A 15,978-nucleotide genomic window follows, 5' to 3' on the forward strand; every position below is an offset into this window, starting at 1 on the left:
ATTTCTGTCAAGAACATTTGAACTGGCTAATATGCAAGTCCTGTCATATATACTGAGATATACACTCCATGTCGGAATGCTCACACTCACATTCAAACATTTGAAAACCAAGTTTATAAAGAAGTAGCTTTATTACCAAAAAGAGACTCTAAAAGTAAAGCCATATTCACCCAAGGTCAACTTTGTTGGAGTGATTTTGAAATCAATTTATAATCTTAAACGAGAAATTTGAGTACAAAAGTCATGACTGTATCAAAGGTTTTATAGCTCATGTGATGTTACCTTCGAGAAATTACACTTTAGAATACGGATAACTTGACGTGACGTGTAAATAGTAAATAATTTAAAATGTTACATAGTACTATAGCACGAGGAGAGGGTCTTCTATTGAATTCATGATCATTTAAACATAATTATCTTTCGATAACTTCACTATCCATATATAAAAAATCCAGCCTCTATATTATTGAAATTCACAGTTATCATAAAGGCGGGTTTTGACTGTTAAAAAAAAGTTCAAAATCCGGAGAGTTTCATACCTCATTGTATAAATCTTGGCAATATCGTATTATTTGTAAGGAAATTTGGCGTTATTTTGGTATTTAATGTTAAAGGAAGATCTACACGTATGATTCATCACTAGTTCAGAATCATGATTATTCAAAATGTCCTCGCTAAAGGTGTTGTTAAAACCAATTGTAGTTCATAGTATGTAAATACTTTAATATTTTTCTCGTTCGTACATGTTACAAATTTCATTGTGAAAAGTTTAAGGCAAAACAGCATATACATGATTAGTTCACTACCCGTACATTAAATTCTGTGTTTATTAACTGTTCAATTTCTTAAATCTTGAGTCGATTTAACATAAGTCTGTTCTTGAATATTTTCCTCCAATTTGTTTTCATATTCGATTCTTCCATCCGAATATTTCGTATAAACTGCAACAATCTGGAACAAAATACGTAATTTATGAGAAAAAAAAATATGATATGATAATGGATTATAAATTACTGACACAGAATTAGGCACTACGACTAGAGGATAATGCCATTTTTATAACAAATCATTTGAAAAGTAACACGAATGACAGGCTTTTGAAAGTCCGTTGTGAAGTTGGTTTTACAGAGTCCGTATCTGTTTTTACAGACCCTGTAGGGTAACATTATCGACAAACCTTAAGTTGTATGTGTTAAAGGGCTTTTTTAGAATCCATAGAGTAACATTCACGTCAAACCTGTTATATGCTGTGTTAATCGTGTTACCGTAAGTTACATTCATATTAGACCTTTGATAGTCTCTGATAATTGCATTTTCAGAGACTTTTAGGTAAAATGTTTAATATATCGTAAATAGTGTGTGTAAAGCCATTTTAGTTATTTGTGTTAGGTTGCTGTCTCATTGACATATACACCACAAGGGCAAAACTATTTAAAAAGAAACTTGACATTTTGTGAAGATAGAGCAGTAGAGTTTTTAAGGAAGATATCCTTTTTTCTCTCAGTTATCGTTATGCATAAACCTGTCGAACGAGATCTGTGAGACGAACAGTCAAAACACCTTGAAACATTGGAGGATATTTAATATAGGGTGAAATTGATGGCAGATTTGTTTCGATGTCTGTGCACGATTACTTTCACAGACTTTTATATGGTAACTATGGTAGCATATCTTTGATTGTTTACGTTAAACCGCTTGAACAATATCTATACGGTAACCCTGATGACATTTTTGAGAATCCAGGTGAAAATCGTTCAACATACTTTGTCAAACTGTAGTTTTTTCTTTAGAGTAGTCTCAAAAATTGATACTTGTTCGCAGCTAGCACCAAGTGATTGGACCATTTCTTGGAGCTTCGCATTAACTTCCGTCAATAAGTCAAATAGACTTTCTTTGTCGCCTTTTGTCTCCAGTATTTCTGTTAGTATTTGAATATAAGGTGATCCCAGATCAGGACTTCGATATGCAACATTTCCTATATGATAAAAAATATGAGTTTAAATTAACACTCCACTGATGATATTTATAAAGGGTAAAATTGTAATTGGAGAGAAAGCGAATCAAACCAATGATATTTTCAGAAGCTAATTTTCTTCTTAATATTATATGATATCTGTTTCTCAAATTTATGCCTACGCCAATTAAGAACTTTAAATACCAGGAAAGTCGTCTGATCTGCAATGTGTGCCTACTCGAGAGTGTGACTTTTTGACTGGAACAGGGCCATGTAAAGGTATTTTATTTGTAAAAGTTTAGCCTTTAGCTATATAAGCGTCAGATACGTACTTGGGTTCATTTCAAAATTTACAAAAAATATAATAAAATTAACCTAAGATTCACAATAAACATTTGAAGCAAAGGGACAAGTCTCCAGAATTGAATTAAAGAAAATGACGAGAAACTTGCTGCACAACTGATAACTGGTAAATAAAAGATGCAGATAGTAATAGTGAAGATACAATAAATACTTTAAGGGAAGCAAGGGGATTCAAAATTATTGAGGGGCTTATGGAGTACAAGAAGAGGAAGAAGAGGCAGGTAATATACATTTTTTTTATATTTATTATGCAAGCATTTGTAGACAGTGAATGCTTTCTTTTTATAGTTATGGTTATGGTTTCAACTATACTTTTGCATCTTCATATTCATTATATTTTAAAGTGAAAACCCTGTTAACCAAAATTTGACGTTCAGTGATCACAAACACAATTTAGTGATACAACAACTTTATTTTCATCTATCGCTCCAATCTCCGGCGCAGAGTTCATATCCGTTCCATACATGCTTTGCACTACTGCACTTAATTGAGTGTAGTGTTACAAAGTATTGAACGGAACGAACATGTGAGCTCTGCGCCGGAGATTGCTATCGCTCATTCTTTTACTTTTTTAGATATATAGCAGAGGAGGCAAAATAGTTATGCATCAGACCTCTTTTATACAGAATTACCATGAATACTTATATTTTGAAATTAATTGTTGGTTTGTTCATCAAAAAAAAAAAAGAACAAGTATTGTGTGAACTAATAAATGTTTAGATTGTTATAGTTATTTTAAAAAACCACTGTTGAATCTACGGAAAGTATTTACGGAATGCTGACGAATGATAGCTTGACGTATTCCATAGACACTTCTATATCGTCGAAGAACATACTGTTTGTTCAATAACACACGAGTAACGTGTTTTTTTATGAATCGGGTGTTTCGTAACATTGATATTATAATGACATATATCTGCTTTTTGATCGTGTTGTTGTCTTTTTGTTGTTTCTTAATTTTATATAGCCTCAATTTTTCTTTTGTTTGTTAAATGCATTAGTTTTTAGATATTGTGAAACTATGATAATATTATATGATTTAATTTGGGATACGACACGTCTTCTGATTGGCTGTCAGTGTTTTGTCTATCAGCACATAGACATAATTTTGTCATGTAGACGTAACGTCATCAACGTTTTTTTCGTGATTTACTCTGTCCTAAAATGAAAACTAGATTTAAATCATAAGGAATGATTGATATTCGTTCTGTCTATTCGAAATAAAATGAAAAATGTGGTGCACATTTTAAAATAGCCCTCTACGTGGGTTATTCAGTGTGCACCACATTTTCAATGTTATTTCTTCATATACAGAAAAATGTGTAAGTCATCCCTTAAATATTATACAACATTTATAGAGTTCATTTGAAAGAAGTTATGTTTATTTGTTTACCTTTCGTAGTAGCATAAGATACCAGTAAGTCTGATTCAATTGTTAGTTTTGGTATACTCTGTACGACGGCTGCATCAGTAGTCAAATTATGGTCCAGTCGACAACTCTACAAAACAAATCGTTTAATTTTAATTCCGAGATTAGATTACAAAAAGAAAGATGTAAGTATAAACAAAACTACTTTTTACAGTCAAGCAAAATCATAAAGGTGATAATCAATTAAAAAGACAGAACAAATGCTAACCACAATTATTAAAAACAGGTGAATTGAGATAATTCTAAATAAGCCTTATGCAATACGGATGTGTATCATGTTTATGAGACCTTGAATCAAATATGGTTCCCTAATACTTAATTTACAAAATCACCACCGAATCGTTTTATGATTCCAGACCAATTTGTCATATCACAGAAAGCCAAACGATGAAACACTATCTAACAATTTAAAAACAAATTATAGATGGTTGATAGGAATTATAAAAACTTACCTGAACAAAAATTAGTTTTGGCTTTCCAAGTAAACTTTCACATTTCTTAACTTTTCTTATAAGATTTTCCAAAGTAATAGATCCATCTCGAGTCGATATTCGTCCATTTTCCCCATGACTTAGTATAGCCATTCCGAAGCAATCACAATCTGTTTGGTCAATTGCCATTACTACAATACATTGAATTAAGGTATTAGTATGAATAACTTAAAAAGAAAGACTAGCTATTTACATAACTAGAAGTTACATTTGAACTTGACATAATGCCATTTGCAACTAAACCGAAAGCATGTCCTGATCTTGTTTGAGTTGAAACCATAAAACTGGTTGATTTTTATTATCTCACACAAAATATATACACGCACTATTATTTCTGCCAATCATTTTTAGTTAAATGTACTAATTCTGATCAAAACCCCTTAAAAAAGAAAATAACTCTCTATACATTTCGTGCGTCCGAATTTATAATTTGACTACAACATATATGTGATAAGATATAATCAATAAAATTTTGATACCAAAAAATTCACATTAATGACGTGGATATGTTAGTTCAGTTACATGTAGAAGATTAGCGTAAATAAATAAGTCATTTAGTACAGTCAAGTACACTTACATCGTTTAAGTTCACGGCCCATTTCTGCCGTTGTACAATTTTGCAGTACTTCTGTTTGAAATCCAAGTTTTGTGAAACATGTATCCAAACGTTCAATATCTTTTTCAGATCCTTGTTTTATTTTGTCTCCACACATTTGAAAATTAAATATCGCAAAATATCCTCTCCTGTTGTGATTCATAAAATAATATTGTCCCCTTCGATCCAGTACAGATACACATTTGGAGAGACTGCAAAACAGACTTTTATTTAAAAACTGTTCAAATATTATTCTAGTTAATAAAAGATATTCACATTAAAACAACAAAAAAGTGTTCTACACCTTATACGAATGAATGCATATATTATCACAAGCAATTATTGAAATCGCATTCATCCAGACAAAACAGTTAAACTTAATATTTCGAGAATTTCAATTGATCATGGCAAATAGTATCATTTATAAACAACGCGACAGTGTCATGCAACACTACAACACAAGATGCTTATATATACACATGGAAAAAAGTATTGCTACACCTTGATTTTTTAAAACTTGAAAAATCATCCTGTTTTTTTGGATGAAATATAATAAAAGATGTGTATAATATTATTGAAACATAGTTTGTGATAACATTGGCATTGAAACGAACAAAAAATGTTTGAAAAAAAATGATTTATATAACCACAATTTTAATACCAAAATGGAGTGTTTTTTGTACAAAAAAAATGCATTTTACAACCTTTACTGTAGTCGAACTTTTCAATGTCAGACATTTCAAAATTAATCCTTAGATGACTGTTTATATCATGGTTGATCGTTATACGCCAAATAATTAGTACTTTGTGAGCAGCCTCGATTCAAACGGATAACCGCATCTAAACGTCTTCTGATTCCTGCCATAAATCGACTAATTTGTTGCTAAGGTAGCAGCAACCATTTCTGATGAAGGGCATTGTTTATTTCATGATGTGTTTGAACTGGGGTGTCCTTTCGCCCAAAAGTGTCCCAAATATGCTCAATATGGTTGAAATCCGGGCTACGATCGTGCCAAGGAAGATGAACCGAATTCCATTTGAACATTGGATCTTCCTCCACGATGCTAATTTCCAACTTTAGCGAGCTCTGCACTACATTGGATACGGAAAACTGTGTGTCTGTTCGTTATCAAAGGTCTCCGAATGGTCTTATCGCACGATAACCAGTAGCGATGAGTCGATCTCGAACAGTTCTTGTTAAAAAGCTCCTGTATGGCTACCACTCTTTTTTTTTATTGTCTTGTATGCAAAGGGTTTCCTTCTGACCAACCTTCATTATGCTTGATTTTCCTTAGCAAATGGTATAGGGGGGTCTTCATTATCTCGGAATGTCTTTAACAGCGTTTATTGCCTGATTTATTCTCAAAACGACTCATAGTGAAATGGTGATGACCAACAATACGTGCAGTTTTTACAGCGACATCCCTGCTTCCCATATGCTGATAATCTGCCATCTTGCTGCAGTTAAGAGTTGTCAAGGACCCATTATAAGGTGTCAATCACATAACTTTAAAAATTTGGTTATTTTGCAAACAATTGTTAGTCTTTTCATTTGTTGTTTTTTTACATTTTTTGTCATGTTTTATTTTGTTCTCTACGACATATGGATTTATCTGGTCATTGGTATCATCCTCTTTCATTTTTAAAGAATAGTAGATGAAAATAGCATATCAATCAGAAAAAAATAATTAGGCGACAACAAAAAATAATCATTCTTTAAACATACGTTAATATATAACTTACTGATCTGTAAAAATGCACGTCCTAAAATAATCATTAAGAACTGTTTTTATTTCTACGAGTACATATTCAACCGAACAGAAATATTGAATCGATTATTTAAATAGACATAATGTTTTGATAACGACAAACGCATTTAAAATGTTTTAATTGGAACGCAACTGAAGAGTCTAATGCGTGCCCACCACATCCATTTCAAATTGCATGTGTTGCTTGATGTTCTTTTTATGACCACTGCGTCGATACTATTGGTTTAAGACGTTTGAACCTCGAGGCTTTATATGGTCAAGTTGCTAACATTTCGTTGGTTAAATAAAATAGTATTAGGTTTTGTTAACTTTAAAATGCTATCACCATTCTAAACACTTAAGTTGGGTTTTTTTTCTAAAAAAAAACATCCAGGCATTCATGACCCTGTAGTACTTACAAAATGTGAGGAACCTTTTTAGTTTAATACTCCTGAGTTATGTCATTCACCAGTTCGTCTTATTTCGTATTAGAATGTTATGTCCCCTTACAGGATCAAAATATTCTATTAATAATGGTAATGGTAATTAATTATATACATATGACTGAATCAACTTAATGCACCCATCAACATCATTATCTAAATTTAAAGTATTATCTTTGATATTAATCATAACGTTTAAAGAGCAAACACGATTGGTTGATTTTTTGTTTTCCAGGGACAAACAGTTCATACATCTTAAGAACGAGAACAATTTAACAACCAAAACAATAGATAGTTGGTTGTCTAATTGAGGCCGTGTGATGAAGAAGTCGAAGAAATCAGACTGCCACTGTAAAATGAAGTTATGTCGGATAGGGACAGACATTTTGGCTAACCAAAAAGTAGTTTTGGTTTTCAAAGTAAACCTTATGGTTTCTTAGTTTTTCTTTCAAAATTTTATTAAGTAATGGATCCATCCCGGATCTATTCTCGTCCATGTTCCCAAGTTCCCAATCACCAAGTATAGCCATCATCATGCTACCTATGGACCCATCAACTAGTTATTACAAGGGTACAGAGTGTGGCAGTCTTTCTACACGAGGTATCGAATGTAACATCCCCATTCTGATCGACGTAACTGCGTACTAGAACATCCCTCACAGCCAAACAAACACCCTATTTTAACAAAGGTTTTTATTGCCGACTGGAAGAAGTCATGTAGTGATTATATTTCTAATTCACAGTCACCCTGGGGTAAAAGACGCTGTTGAAAGTACTAAAGTGAAATTGTACAAATCAAGAATTTTAAGTTGATACTTTAACATGTTTAAGTCGAAAGAGTATAAGTTTAGTAACAAAATAGGTAAAAGGCTAAATAAGTTTTAGTTATTTCAGTTTGAAAAATGGCAGGAAAAAAAAGACTCGGATTTGGACCTTATATTTGCATTTGTATTATTCTGGTTTCAAAAAAAAAGAAAGAAATCTCGAATCTGCTTATATTTTGGTAAATACAATTTTATTAGCTATTAAGGCCTTATATGAAAGGAAAAATGGGAATGATGGGGCATCATATTTTATCCTGTATTGTTGGGGAAAATGCAAGAAGTCAGAACATCTTACACAAATTCCAAAAAGTCACATTCTTGAGTCATGAAATTTTTATCAAATATATTTTGCTCTGAAACGGTAATTTTTATTTGAATAGTTCTTGAAAGAATTAATAATAAATTAAATAACAACTTTCAGTCTTTTAGACAATGTTTAGACTCATCAGCTGTGTTTTTATTTCATGTAGTAGTTTATTTTAAAATGTCATTACATATTTACAATAATCATAAAACTAATGTTACATACCTCCATTGAGTACACTGTTAGGACTGGATAGTCTATAATAAATCCGTAAAAAACATAAAAGATGAAATTAAACTACTTAAGGTAACATTTGGTTTTAAAAGTTTCCAATTTATCAAAAAAAATGAAAGAAAACATTAGCTTCTCATTGTATAATCTTTAAAAACAAGACCTTGAATAATCAGTTATTCTTATTTGAGAATGGTGTTTTTAGGTTGCACTTTGTAAATACAGCTGTTTCTCAAACCACGCCTCTTTTGGGGAGATTTAGAATATTCATAGAAAATTAGTTCTGTTTACATACTGGTTCCCAGTTATGCTCTCTGTGTTCCATCTCATAGAGACATAACTTGGAAATGTTACCAATATATATACATGTGCATATTGAATGAATTTATTTATTTGCAAAAAGCATTTACATGCTATGGCAATCAAAACATATATCACATATATGACACAATAATAAACAGCAGAAAACAACACATCATACAAAGTTAAGTAAGAATTTGACATCTCATTTTCCATGCTGCCTTAATATGATTACATAATGTTATAGTTACAGTTTTATTGACAGCTTTTAACAATTGGTCCAGTTTATAAATATTTGGCCAAGAACAAAAGTATTTTGGTAAATAATGTGACCTTACAGGTCTGTATACAGGACAAACTAAAACAAAATGATAGTCGTCTTCAAAAACGTTCATGTTACAACAAAGACACAATCGTTATTCTCTTGGCGTATTAGTATATCTACCAACTTCGATATTTAATTGAAGTGTCCCACTACGTAGTTTCGTAAGTAATCGAACATCACAAAAGAAATTTAAGTAATTTTTAAGACAAAAATCTGTCTTGATTCTTCTATACATGCAAAGTTTTTCACAATCATATAAAGATGTGGACCACTCTTGTAACTATTGATCAGTAATACGTTTTTTAACAATATCAAAAACTTCATTAGTTACATCCTGTGAAATCCACAAAAAAAATCAGGCCAAGATTAGACAACAACTCTCGTACATAAGAAACCCAATTTGTTTTACCATTAATAACATCTTCATACAGAAGCATGTACACATCGTAAACAACACTTTGCTTTTTCAATAAATATTGTTCACGTTAAAAACTTTGGTAAACCTTCATTCGAGATAGGGGTAGTTGAGAAAATTAGTGTTAGTTAAATTAGTTATCAAAGGTACCAGTATTATAATTAAGTACGCCAGACGCGCGTTTCGTCTACATAAGACTTATCAGTGACGCTCATATCAAAATATTAATAAAGCCAAACAAGTACAAAATTGAAGAGCACTGAGAATCCAAAATTCCCAAAAAGTTGTGCCAAATACGGATAAGGAACTCTGAAAAGTTCAGGGCATATTAACGTTGAAAATCTGCCGCACAGCCCTATATTTTGAACTTTGAAAAAAATTGTATAGCATATGAAGTGTCAATTCTAGGATAAGATTTTTTTCAAAACTTCGTGTTACAGTTTTAGCCATAAAAGGAGTTCCTATGGGTAAATTGCATTGTAAATATTTACAGAAATGCAACCTATAACACAATGCGTTATGTTTTATTATTATAATCCTGACATGTTTGATGCGTTGTTGGTATACTGATATCTAACTTTAGTGATATATTATGTTATGTGTACCTTATAAACCTGATTTTCGACTGCATACATCATTTTGTTTTAGTAAACCTTTTTTTATGCATACTGTATATACTTATTTACTTTCGGACGTATTAAATATATTAATTTTTTTATTGTATTTTTAACTAATTTTATTATTGGTAGTGTTTGATTAACCTTTTTAACCTATTGGAGTGTTAGGATTTTTTATTTGTTTTTATGAATTTCCCCTTCTAAGTTAATACTGGAGTTGGTACTTTTGCTTTTACTTGAACATAAGCAACGTTGCCTATACTTAGTGTCAACCTACGATAAGTATAAGGCATATAATACAATTATTGAAAATTAGACTTAAGAAATCAGTTGCGTCTGACGATTTTTTTTAGAGTGACCTTCATAAGGAACTCTCATAGCAAAAGAAAAATACAAATGAGGAGCTAACTGACAAAAAGACTAACAAGAATTGCAAAATCAATGTAGGATACTTTACAATGGAACATGATTAAAATTAGATTATCTTCCTTTTACCAAAACTAACTTAAAAAAAAAAAATGATTCACATAACATTACTTTATATGCAATGTTTAAGCGAGGTACGTCTGAAACAATCATGTATGATTTTTGTCGATTATGTGTTTCTTTTCAACAATCCGAACTTCCATTTGAAGTATATATAGCAGCTTAAAGCTGTACATAAAGCTACATGGAGATGAATCTGTTAAAATCATCTGATCGTTAAAATAAAGTTTTATTGTCAAGGAAATATTTAAAAAGTTTCTCAATGTTTCAAAATTGTTACTTGTCAAAAAAATCTATTGAAAATTTTTGGATAAAGTGAGAAAGTTTTATATTTTGTCAAAGGGTCAAAGTCGATATTTTGTCAAGAATGTTATAAAAATTATACGAGCCAAACAATGTCTTTTCATGATTTTTGGTACCATCTAAACCAAATTTCGCACAACACAGAGGTTAACTTTGCCCCTGGTTTACGGGGAGAAAACCCGATTACAAGCATTAAATATATAATGTGATTTAGATGTTTTTAATTACCACATCAGATGTAGGAGTGTATAGTCATGACAGAGGGTTCACTTAGTTACTAAATTTTGGTATATAGTAGTACATAATCATGCTGTAGTAGAGAGGAGGAAGAACTGATTCTTTATTCATGTATAAATTTAAAACATAATATAAATAGTAAAATTATGGCATGAGTTTGACTGTTCCTCTGGTATCTTTCGCCCCTCTTTAGTAGCTTATAAGACGGTTGGTGTATGTTTAATTACCAACGGAATAGCCAATTTATTATTTCTTTATAAGACAGTCTATATATATAACTTCAACAGAACCCGAAATATTTTAGTCTGCAAGGACAGTTATAATTACTTTGCCATGAAGTAAATATATTGCAACATTTTTTTAAATGAATAAGAGAGTTATGATATATATATATATATATATATATGTACCTTAACAATAAATTAAGCAATCTGGAAATCTGCCTATACGATCATCACGTTCAGCTTAGTTTATTCAACAAAATTTTGAAATAGTGGCTTTTCGAATCTATTTACATTACATTTTCAAAAACGTAACATTTACGTTCGAAATAACTAATTTATGCTGCTTATAACGTCTAGATCGGTCGTTTGTTATTACTGTGAGCAGTATTGTTATAATACTGATCAAAGTAGCTGCTAGGGTGCCGTTATAAAATCCGATTGATATGTTGCAATTAAGGTAGCATAATACAAAGATTGTTCTACTTCCCATCTACAACCTTTAAAATGCTGTTACTTTCTCAAGACTGCATATAAATTAATAAAAGAGGTATATATAGATTAATATAAGATTAATCTTTTAAATGAATGCAAAATTTTTGTTATGCAATCGTTATGTAACTAATTATTATGCAATGAATGGCAAAATCTTGTTCGGTTCACTGGAAATAATTTAGCTCTATGATCTCTATTACTGTAGGAGAAATTTTAACGCAAACTTATTCAACACAACAGGAGCTACAACATGGTGTCCCAAATTATTGCTATCGTATTCCATTCTCTCATGAATCTCTAATTAGTGTAAACATCCTTACCACATAAAAGTAGAATATATTTGATTAGATGTACAATTTGATCTATACATTCTATCCACCCTTTTTGTAGATATTGGCACTAGGAATAATATATTATAATTTCAACCTTCTTGGGTGTCCATAAAGAAACTAATTTCAATTAAAAGTAAAAATTTCGTTTAAAATTTAATAGACACAGTTATCATTATAATTGATTACAATTGTTGAATAATGCTAAAATTGCATTAATTTGAAAGAGTAATTTGTTCGCTATCCATAAATACCACTTTTGTAAGTTTTCAAGCATCATACAGAAACTTACAGCATTTTAAAACTGGGGAATTAGAGGTATACAAGCTTTGCATTGTGCTACCTTAGCAATAAACAAGTATATGTGAAAAAGAGGACTGTTTTTCTGTGTTAAACAAAAACATTTTGCGTACATCATTGAAACGAATTGTTATTAAATTATTTACCTGCTATCACTTTCGAATGAATAATTTGATTCTGAAAAACAAGTGAATTGTTTCAATTAGGAATCGATCTCGACTAAAACTAGGTTCAATATACCATTTTCTACATTATGTTTACGAAAATGTCTATACCAGGTCAGGGATATGACAATTGATTCCAATTCATTTAATGTGATTGTGCTTTTGATTTTGACATTTGATTAGGGACTTTCCGTTTTGAATTTTTGAGTTCGCTATTTGTGTTTTATATTTAACTTAGTTAATTAAAATAAAAAAGTCATATCGGAGCGTCTCTAAATTTCCTATAAACGTATAAGTGAAACTAAGAAAAACAGTTGATTAAAAAGTATACGAAGAACTGTAATTATTGTCTATACCCTGTTAACGTGGTTAACTTATTGAATGTTAATTATTAATCAATAGGTCAGAATCTTAATTCTTTCTGATACAATTGTTTGAATTTTTACGACATATACTGACCAATTTAAGTTTCGACATTGGTATTTTTTTATTATTGTTAAAGAATAAAATACAAATGTAACATAGATTTTTATGCTACATGTATGCATCAAAGTTCCACGAAACTTCTGAGTTACTTTATTACAGTAGTTTACACTGAACATAGAGCTTTTTCACATATGATATATGTGTTAAAACATTTATATCATTTCTATGATCACATTAAAACATGATTTCAATCCTCACTACGTTTGTTTCTAGAGTAAAGTACAAACCATTATCATGTAATCTAGTCTAGACAAGTCTAGTGGCAAAAGAGATACAATTCAATCATACAAAAAACTTAAAAGTACCCAATAGAACACTTACATATGGAACAGTCAAATGTTAAGTTTTAGAGAGTTACAGCTCTTCTCTAACTGTAAAATTATACCGATGAACTGATAACTTACCATTGTCCGATACACTTAGTCGTCTTAGACTGAAAATGAAATAGAAAATAAAAGACATTATTAAATTTTCATTTGAAATATAACAAGTGGTCCTTTTATTTTTTTGCATTTCATACAGTAGTGGTTTTATCAATAATAAGCAGTAAGAAAATTTGAATTACAACCCCTTTTGTTCCAGAAGAAAAATACAACCCTAAATAACTTCAATGCTGAAGATGCTAAACAACATCTGAATATTGAACAGATATATCATGTTAAGGAGGGTTATTTGCGGAAAAATATCAGTCGAGAGAATGTTGAATTTCACGAGCCGTAAGGCGAGGGAAATTCTTTCTCAAGACTGGTATTTTTCGCATTGATGATCTTGACGTTACAAGCATCCAGTCGGATAGAGTATTTTTTGGCAAATATCACGGCTGAGAGGGTAAAAAAGGCATATCCTTTTAGCAAATACCCGTTTAAAATGAACGATATTCATTTGATAACAGTGAATTGGTAAAAAATACACTGGCTATCAACCAATCAAAACCCCGGATTCTTACATAAGGTGTTATTATGACAGAAATGTAGCCACGATAGACCTATCCTACAGAGATGACATAAAGTATTTTGTGTATAAATATTGGTATTGCTCTTTGTTGGCCGTACGGTTACCTAAAGTTTTTAATTTGGTCACTTGTGAAGATTTGTCCAATTGGCAATCATATCACATCGGCTTTTGTATACGATAAAGAAGATTATTATTAATATTACTCCTGACTTTTGAATGTTGTGTAATTTTAGAATCATATGGGGACAAAGAGGTCCATTTACAATATTCTTTTTTATTGTTAATCTCATTATTATTTATGAAAAAAAAAATACATTACTGAAGCTTTTTCGTGAATTTGGCTTTTCAAAATATTGCTCAATTAGACATTTTTAAGTTGTTTTAAATCATCAAATTCACAACAAATGTTCTTAATCTCTTACATATACCTTGCACTGTCATCCAGTAAGTTGAAATCTTTGTCATTACGTGAACTCCTGTTGGAGTCACCTGTAAATTGTAAAGAGACTATTGTACAGATGTTTTCAATACTTATAGGATACGAGAGGGTACATGTAGTTCCTAATAACCTCAATGATCTTAGTAATAAAAACAACAACAATACACATTTAAGTATTGAAACAGATGGAAAACATATGAAAGAGGGGCGAAAAATGCCAGAGGGACATTCAAACTCATCATCTTATCTTCTTATATATACCATAAAAAGAAAATAAACTGACAACGAATAGCTCAAAAAGAAAAAGAAAAACAAATTAATAGGGAAACGCAAGAAACAACATAGAAAACTAAAAACTAACCAACACGAACCCCACAAAACACTCGGGGCGTTGATGTGATCCGGAATGGTAAGCAGATCCTACTCCACAAGTCACATTCGTGAAAAGGGATTGAGTAAATTGAATATTCATTAATGGTCAACCAACGCGCGATGGCATTTATGAAATTTACGATGGCATAATTTCGACTCCACAATTTTGAACTCACGGTTTAATAGATTTTTTTTAGCAGCAACTCTGTATCAAGGAAATTATGATAGTAAACACAAGCCTGGGAATTTTGTATCAATTGGGAGATATAAAGTCCGTATAATATATGCAGGCGATGCTGGAATGATGCTACATATAAATGGAAAGTTCATAATTGGAAAGCTGAAATCATCTCTTTTGTTGTAAAGTTTTGTTTTCAACCGACCAGGAAGCAGGCTCTGCTTACCCTTCCAAAGCACATGTGATCACCCCTAGTTTTTGATGGGGTTCATGTTGCTTATTTGTTAGTTTTCTATGTTGTGACATGTGTACTATTGTTTGTCTGTTTGATTTTTTTCATTTTTAGCCATGGCGTGTTCAGTTTATTTTCGATTTATAAGTCTGTCTGTCCCTATGGTATCTTCGTCCCTTTCTTTTTAAATATTTAGATTTGTAACATCCGTACTTTAATTCCTTTCTGGAGTCCATTTCACCAACATGCATTTCAGTGTCACAGATAATTTTCGTATGTATAATTTGGGGTGCGTCGATTTTCTTTTTTAGAAATTGATTTATTATCTAGACATCTTGATTATACATCGTAAATTCCGTCAAGTGCTACTTAATAAAAACACCTACTTGATCGTTTACGCCGTCTGGTTCGAGAATTTGTCCGTTTCCTTCTGACACTTTTAACTGCTAAATGTTCTTTTGATATTTCTTTTTTTTCATTATGAGGTGAATGAATAACGATGTCAGGTGGTTTTGTAAGATTTCTTGGAGACCAAGACGAAATTTGCAGAGGTGAAAGACTAGAAAATATACAAAATGACCAATTAACCGATTTCTTTTTACGAACTGTGATATTTACACAATGGTTTAAAAAGATATACAAAAGTTATAATACAAGAAAAAAGTTTCTGGTATGTGTAAAATAATATGTTTAGAAATGATATGCGTGTATTGAAATAAAAAAAAAACGAAAAACAACCAACA

At 31.1% G+C, this 15,978-nt stretch overlaps 1 protein-coding gene and 1 long non-coding RNA gene across 2 annotated transcripts; both read right to left on the minus strand.

Annotated features, from left to right (window-relative positions):
• Nucleotides 1-702: 702 nt before the first annotated feature.
• LOC134723575 (caspase-7-like) lies at nucleotides 703-5,065 on the minus strand. The gene is made up of 5 exons (XM_063587151.1): nucleotides 4,815-5,065; nucleotides 4,199-4,368; nucleotides 3,711-3,816; nucleotides 1,764-1,975; nucleotides 703-951 (listed from the first exon to the last, which is right to left on the minus strand). Exons 1-5 carry the CDS (start codon nucleotides 4,993-4,995, stop codon nucleotides 838-840), a joined length of 783 nt encoding a protein of 260 aa, XP_063443221.1. The 5' UTR covers nucleotides 4,996-5,065; the 3' UTR covers nucleotides 703-837.
• Nucleotides 5,066-6,998: 1,933 nt separating this feature from the next.
• LOC134723576 (uncharacterized) lies at nucleotides 6,999-15,670 on the minus strand. Its single transcript, XR_010108117.1, has 6 exons — nucleotides 15,622-15,670; nucleotides 14,443-14,503; nucleotides 13,465-13,493; nucleotides 12,557-12,587; nucleotides 8,377-8,408; nucleotides 6,999-7,104 (listed from the first exon to the last, which is right to left on the minus strand). It is a non-coding gene; the product is annotated as an uncharacterized LOC134723576 (long non-coding RNA).
• Between the last annotated feature and the right edge of the window lie 308 nt (nucleotides 15,671-15,978).

This window comes from Mytilus trossulus, chromosome 6 (assembly GCF_036588685.1).
Source record: "Mytilus trossulus isolate FHL-02 chromosome 6, PNRI_Mtr1.1.1.hap1, whole genome shotgun sequence".
Classification (NCBI taxonomy): domain Eukaryota; kingdom Metazoa; phylum Mollusca; class Bivalvia; order Mytilida; family Mytilidae; genus Mytilus; species Mytilus trossulus.